The following is a 7235-nucleotide window of genomic DNA, read 5'->3' on the forward strand; positions in this document are numbered from 1 at the left end:
TGGACACTTGAGAAGTTCTAGTGCTGTAGGCCAGAGAACAGGAGAAGAAAAGTGGGGGAAAGGGAACTATGAGGCTTTGAGGGTAGGACATTTATCTCCCGCCCCCACAGAGATTTCTATGCAGTCTGCAGTTAAACATGATTGAAAATACCAAGCAAAGCATGTTCCATATAAATCATTCTTAGTAAAAATGAGCAAATAGAGTTAACTGGCCTTGGATAGCTATGAAATTTCAAACTAAAAAAGTGAAAAAATTAAAAAATGGGCTTTGACCTTGTAACACATATTAGTAGATCAATGAAATGTCTGACTTCAACTAAAGTACAATATATAAAGTCCTTCTATGTCATGCTATTTAACATAACAGGACTTGGTACCTCTCAGATAGAGTACTGCTACTAATGATCAAGACAAAAGCAAACATATGCATATAACATAAATAGTCAAGAGAAGAGTATAGCGTAGTGGCTAAGGGTACAGAGTCTAGAGTTAGACTGCATGGGTTCAAACACTGGCTTTTCCTATGGCCTAGAGCAGTTCATCTAAACTCAGCTTCCTCGTATATACAATATGAATAATAGTACTTATCTCCCAGGATTGACGTTCAGATCAAGCAAATCAACACTAATACAGGCAGTGTACTTCCAATAATGTTGGCTACTATCATATGCCCTGTAGTAAGTCCTCACACGTAACCCTAGTAAACCACAAGGAATTGCCTCCACATCTCACTCCCCTACCAATGTAACATGGGTAACCAAAGGAAACATTTTAAACTCTCTGGTTTTTCTTAATTTCAGACTTCAATATTTTAACACAAATTTATTTAGATCAAAAATACAGAAAATAAAATAGTGTATAAACAGGCTCATCCACATTCATTTGACATTTTTCCTTTATAATTTTATTCATAAATATACACACATGTACCCTGAATTAGTTTTTCATTGCTTCTAATTTCCTTTTGGAAGGAGCACAATGACACTGTCATTGCAGCAAAAGACCAGTAGATGGCCGTCCACAGAAAGATACCAATAACTGTAGTAGAAGTCTTTACAAGACAATTTTAAAAGAACTACAAAAACTAATAAAGGAAGGTTATGGCTAGAGATGTTTAAAACAAAGCTTGTAATGGTCATAAGACTATTTTTAAATATTAAATAGAGAGGAATGTTTAATTCTATTTTTCATAGTAAAATCATTATACTGCTGTTAGAAGTATCTACTTGGGTATAACCTTCCCATAGGGCAATTTACCTGATGCCAAAGTATTTAAAATATGCTTATTCTTTGGTTAAGCTATCAAAGGATAAGTATATCTGGCACTTAATCTAAGGCATTGAAAATGAGCTGAAAGATTCATCTACAGCAATGGTTCACATAGTGGGGGGCTGACAGGGAGGGTGAATTTTGGAGACCTTTTTGATTGTCACAGCTGCCACAGGCATCTAGTGGGTGAAGGCCAGAAAAGCAATTAAACATGCTACAATGCATAGGATAGCCCCCCACAGCAAAGACTCATCTTGCCCAAAGTGTCAACTGTGCTGAGACTGAGAAACGCTGGTCTACAAGCATGTACCTCATGGTACTGTATGCAAGAGTGAAAAACGGGAAAATGCCCTAAATGTCTAAAATTAGAGGACAAATTATATAAATTATGAATGAACAATTCATACAATTCCATCCATCATTAAAGGGGATGTTGCATAAGTATAGTTATTATAATAATATAGTTTGTGAATAAAGCAGCTTACCAAACTGTATAGAATATAAGCCATTTATTTATTATTTTTTAACCTCACCTAAGGATATGTTCATTGATTTTTAGAGTGAGAGGAAGAAAAAGAGAGAGAAACATTGATCTGTTGCCTTCCATAAACACCTCCACGAGAGATCAAACCTGCAACTCAGGTACATGCCCTGACCTGACCAGGAATCAAACTCGAAATCCTGTGGTTTTTCAGACGAAGTTCCAACCAACTTGAGCCACCCAGCCAGAGCTATAATCCCATTTTAAAAAAGAGATATATACACACCTGAAGGTGTAAACAGTGGTTTATCTCTGAATGGTGGCATTATGTATTTTCTTCTTCTTTTGTTCATACTGTTAAATTGTACATTTTCTTCAATGAATATCTTACATCCAATTTAAAACATTACATATTAAATTAAAATTTGGGGACTATAATAGTAGTGAACTTTCAAGAGATAAATACAACAAAATGTTTAAAACTAAACCATATCAACTTAAAAAATAGTGAAGTTTTTCATTACATTTGTCTCATATTATCTTAACCAGCTATTTCCTTAGTTCCAGCCACATCAACAATTATCCCCATGAATGCCTGGCCACATTATGCCTTTTGTCTATACTGGAATTCTTTTTCTATGGTTAAGGAAGTTAATTTGTTCACCATTTCCTCAAGCACTCGAAGGGGAATGCAAGCATAAGAATAGATGTACCAGATCTGTTTCTGAAACAAATCATCAATGTATTTCTTAAGCACTCCATCACTCAGTTTCTGGTTGTCCTTCGAGCATTAGTAAAATGTGGATGCTGCTGTAAGCTGTCTGAAAACACACATTCATTTCTGGTACTAATGCAATAGTGGCTGATCACATCCCAGGGAGATTAAGCAGTTGCCCTTTTATTTGCTGATCACAATACTGCTAAGTTAAAGCCCTAAATTATGAAGGCTCATTTTGGTTATAGCTAGGAAAGCAAGAATGCAGGTTTTCAGATTTCCTGCTGGAAATTCTACTAGTATAGCATTTATAGCCAATGGCTGACATTCTTTTTATTTTTTCAATCCTCACCCAAGGACATATTTATTGATTTTACAGAAAGAGGAAGGGAGAGAGAGGAAGGGAGAGAGAAGGAAGGAGGGAGGAAAGGAGAGAGAAAGAAACATCAATGTGAGAGAAACATCCATTGGTTGTCTCCTGTATACTCCTGAAAGGGATGGAATCCATAACCTAGGTATGTGGTCTGACCAGGGATCAAACTCGCAACCTTTTGGTGTACAGTAAGATGCTCCAACCAAGTGATCCACCCAGCCAGGGCAATGGATGACATTTTAAAATAACTCAACTGGACAATACCCAAAATTTCACGTGTGAATGCATCATTAAATGGCAGCAAAATCAGGTATATATTCTTTGCAAGCCAAAGAAAGCCAGTTAATAAGTCAATATTATTACTTGATAAGAATTTCAAATATAATTTCCTTCCAAGGAACAGAAGAGAAAGGTTCAAGAAAGAGTCCTAATTAGAGGGGTTAGAGCTCTGTCATTCACCAATTCCTTGTGTCTGAGCAAATAACTCTTCTGCCCTCTGAGGTCCACATGTAATATAATGAGGTTATTTACTCTTCCTTCTGCTCTGTATTTCATTCTTTTAAACCAGCTCTTCATGTTTAGATAGATTTGTCCCCACTACACTATCTCTTCTGACTACCTAGGTCAGTTGACTACTCTTGGTTTTTCTACTGTACTTTTTCCCATATTTGGTTATAAATAGATGCTCAGTATTAGGAAGATCTTGAAGGGTCCTGTTCAGCACTATTTTACTGGAAGAGAGAGGAGATCATATGTTTTAGAATTATGTGGATAGTCTGGGTGTCCAGGCTGGGCCTCGAGATGTACAACATGCTCCAAGATAATCCCGGAAGCCTGATTTTTGCCCTCACTGTCCTGGAAGGGGAGAACCCAAGATCAAGTGCTTTCTAGAAACAGATGTAGGTGCTTCTACAGATCTGGGAAGCCAGAGCTGAATACCAAGAAAGGATATTTCAGACCATGAAAATAACTACCTATTGATTTTGAAAAAATGCCCAGTTTAGCAGAATCATTTTTCCTACCATCCACTTGAATTAAACTCAGAAAAGTTACCCACTTGCTCAAACAGCGAGTGACTCGGTTTGCATGGGAAGCAAATTTTGCATTGTAAAAACCACAGTATTTGTTTTGACCCTGAGGAAGTTGGAGGCAAGCTCACCAGACAGAGGAGTTTCTCAGATTTTAGGCCAGGTCGCATTCTCCTTGTCTTCCTTTGCTTGATGGCTAGCCGGGGAACCCTGGCGACTGCGCTGGCAGGTCCCCCATCTTAAGGAGATCTGACTCCGCCCGTTCGACAGGGGGCGCTAGAACCCACGCCTTTCCCGCCAACTCAGCGGCCCTCCAGCCCCGGCTCGGGCAGCCGCATCTAGGGCCTCCAAAGCCAACGGAGCAATTCCTTTTCCGGGGCAACAGAGAGAGACGCTCGGGACCCGGATGCAGACGCAAGCGCAGCTATATAAGCGCCACGCTGGCCACGAGCTTTTCTTTTTGAGGAAGTCGCGGTTGTAGGTGCTGCTCTGTAGTTCAGCTCCCTTCTGCTCCTGACTCACCGCTGTTCGCTCTCGCCGAGGAACAAGTCGGTCAGGAAGCCGTGCCGCAGCAATGGTGAGACGGAGCGCGGCGCCGCGCTGTCGTGGCGGTGGCGGGACTTGGTCCCGGGTGTCTTTCTTTTCTGGGGACGGATGCCGGGATGGGGGGAGGCGGTGAGTAAAGGACTCACTAGTCATGGAACTCCTGAAATGGCGGAAGAACTGATAACGTTCCTCTTCAGAACTGACAGACTTCTTTAAAGTGTTGTTTTTCTTGTGCAATAGGCTTTTAAAGATACCGGAAAGACACCCGTGGAACCAGAGGTGGCGATTCACCGAATTAGAATTACTCTAACCAGCCGGAATGTCAAGTCTCTGGAGAAGGGTCAGTATAGTAGTTGGTAGGGGTGAGACCTTTGGGCCAAAAAAGCGACGAATGTGACTTGCACTGTACAAGATTGACTCAAAGAGAAGTGAAGTGATAGGTTGCTTACCCTGAAAAGACAACGATCCACATTTGATTTGTATTGTGCTTTTGATATCATAGTTGGCGATGAGGAGATTACTACTTGTTGAATTATGGTGATAGTTTTTATACGCTATTCTGAGCCAGCAGCAGTTAAAAATTCTTAAGCCAACTGGCGTTGTTTTAAATGAACTGAGAGATATTTTTATTTCTTTGTAGTGTGTGCTGACTTGATCAGAGGCGCAAAGGAAAAGAACCTCAAAGTGAAAGGACCAGTTCGGATGCCTACCAAGGTGAAGTAAATCTTAGGGACAGGAAGTAGGAGTTGTTTAGGGTTCTATACATTTCAACTTTTAACTTTTATGATAAGAGGTTTGGGTGCCCTAAGTTTTATATGCTGGTGCTAACAATACAAACCAAATAAAAATTGCTGGTAGAGGTTGGTTCATGCTAAGTATGTAACTTTTAAGAGGTAAAGGTTGAAGGCTTTTTATTGCCATTTTCTTGGTGTGGTATGGTGTTCTACAGTCACAAGCTCCAAGGGTGGCTGAGTGAAAACAGACTTGGCTGCTATAAATTTGATAATGTCTGAAAACTTACTTATGTAAAGAGGAATGATGCTCCGGGACATTTTCAAATGGAATACTTAAGAATAATACTTTACAGATGTCCTAGAGATAAGCATAAAACCATAAATGCTTGATTTCCTCTGTGTTTTGTTGCAGACTCTGAGAATCACTACAAGAAAAACTCCCTGTGGGGAGGGTTCTAAGACTTGGGATCGATTTCAGATGAGGATCCACAAGCGGCTCATTGACTTGCACAGCCCTTCTGAGATTGTTAAGCAGATTACTTCCATCAGTATTGAGCCGGGCGTCGAGGTTGAAGTCACCATTGCAGATGCTTAAATCAACCTTTTTAATAAATTGACTATCAGTTGTTAAATTTTGTTGGCTTTTATTTGTGATACAGGTGGATCTTAGAAATACAGTTGCACTATGAATTTTATTCTACTTTCCAAGTAGAATAATCAAAATTTGATGGATGAGCTATGGTGGTCTGCCCTGTTTTAATTTTTCATTATATTTCCTAGAGTCAGCTGAACCAATTTGCACTTGGAATCATGGGATAACTGAATTTTGTTTAAAAAGAGTAAATAAGACTGGGTCGCTGATGAACGTATACAGTGTGATGGTAACTGGCTGCATATTGTAGCTTTTCCAAAGAACATTCTAAAATGTACAACCCTGGTTTAGAGCCTAGTGTACTAGAGGGCAAGAACCAGGAAATTGGCTTAATGTAATGTAGATGATTCAAGCTTTTTTATGTTAACTTTAGGACTGAAAAGTTTGTAATGAAGGTCAGATCCCTATTGGCATCATAAGTAACATTGTTTAATAGTAGGTTCTCTACTTACTTTGCTGAATTCTATTCCCATTGTGGAGATCCAGGAACTGGCTTTGTTGTTTTAACTTGACCAAGTCCTAGAGCTTGATAGTAGCATAACAGAGAATCCATCTCTTGGTGCCCCATTAAACTGTTTGAAGTTTTGCTATCAAAATTTATAATAGAATATCTTTATAAATATCTTAACTTTCTGTTAAGAGAAAATTTCCAGAAATATTTCTGACAAAGTATATAAACATTTTTACAAATACTCCCTTGAGAAAATGGTCTCACATTTGCTACTCATAATTGAATTACTCTTGAAATCCATACCTTTCCCAGAGAGGAAGAGAAAAAGAAACAGCAGTTGTACCAGTATGTGCTATGGTTGGGGATGGAACCCCCAACCTAGGTAACTGCCCTGACCACGAATCAAACCTGCAACGTGTTGGTGTATGGGAGGACGCTCAATCCAACTGACCCACCTGGCCAGGGCCTGAAGATATTTAAATGCAAACTTACATAAAAATATTTGAGGGTAGCCAGTAGCATTCAAATCAGCTTATTTTAATTAGCTTGGAAAGCAGCAATAACGAAAGATTTCATGGATATGGTTCAATAAACGGGGCTATAAACATACCCGTTCAAGAAATACAGTGAATTTAGATTCCTGAGTCCTGCAGTGATCCATTCTTCCATAGGGTAGTTGGTGTTTTTTATTTAATTCCAGAAGAGGTGAAGGAATTATTAAAAGCAATATAGTGGGCTACTACCAGCTTGTGTCTAGCTCAATTTTGAGCATACTCCACTAGTGGTAACAGTGCTTGCTACTTAGGTAGCTGTTAACGATTTTAAAACAAGTACCTGGTAACTTATGGTCCCCAGACGAAGTACCTACAGGCTTGCTTTAATGAAACATTGCAACATAGAAGTTATTGGAATTCAGTCTATTTCCTGATGATTGAGAAGCCATCTAAATTCTGTGAAAACATTAAAGCCACTTATCACTGCAAGAA

At 39.2% G+C, this 7235-nt stretch overlaps 1 protein-coding gene and 1 non-coding gene across 2 annotated transcripts; both read left to right on the forward strand.

Moving 5' to 3' along the window:
- The first annotated feature begins 4337 nt into the window (after nt 1–4337).
- RPS20 (ribosomal protein S20) lies at nt 4338–6221 on the forward strand. The gene is made up of 4 exons (XM_090282854.1): nt 4338–4443; nt 4653–4752; nt 5053–5126; nt 5559–6221. Exons 1-4 carry the CDS (start codon nt 4441–4443, stop codon nt 5739–5741), a joined length of 360 nt encoding a protein of 119 aa, XP_090138980.1. The 5' UTR covers nt 4338–4440; the 3' UTR covers nt 5742–6221.
- On the forward strand, nt 4916–4982 carry LOC150004410 (small nucleolar RNA U54). The gene has a single exon (XR_016512570.1). It is a non-coding gene; the product is annotated as a small nucleolar RNA U54 (small nucleolar RNA).
- Nucleotides 6222–7235: the final 1014 nt, after the last annotated feature.

The sequence above is a fragment of the Furipterus horrens genome, unplaced genomic scaffold (assembly GCF_987537825.1).
Source record: "Furipterus horrens unplaced genomic scaffold, mFurHor1.1.pri manual_scaffold_7, whole genome shotgun sequence".
Lineage (NCBI taxonomy): Eukaryota > Metazoa > Chordata > Mammalia > Chiroptera > Furipteridae > Furipterus > Furipterus horrens.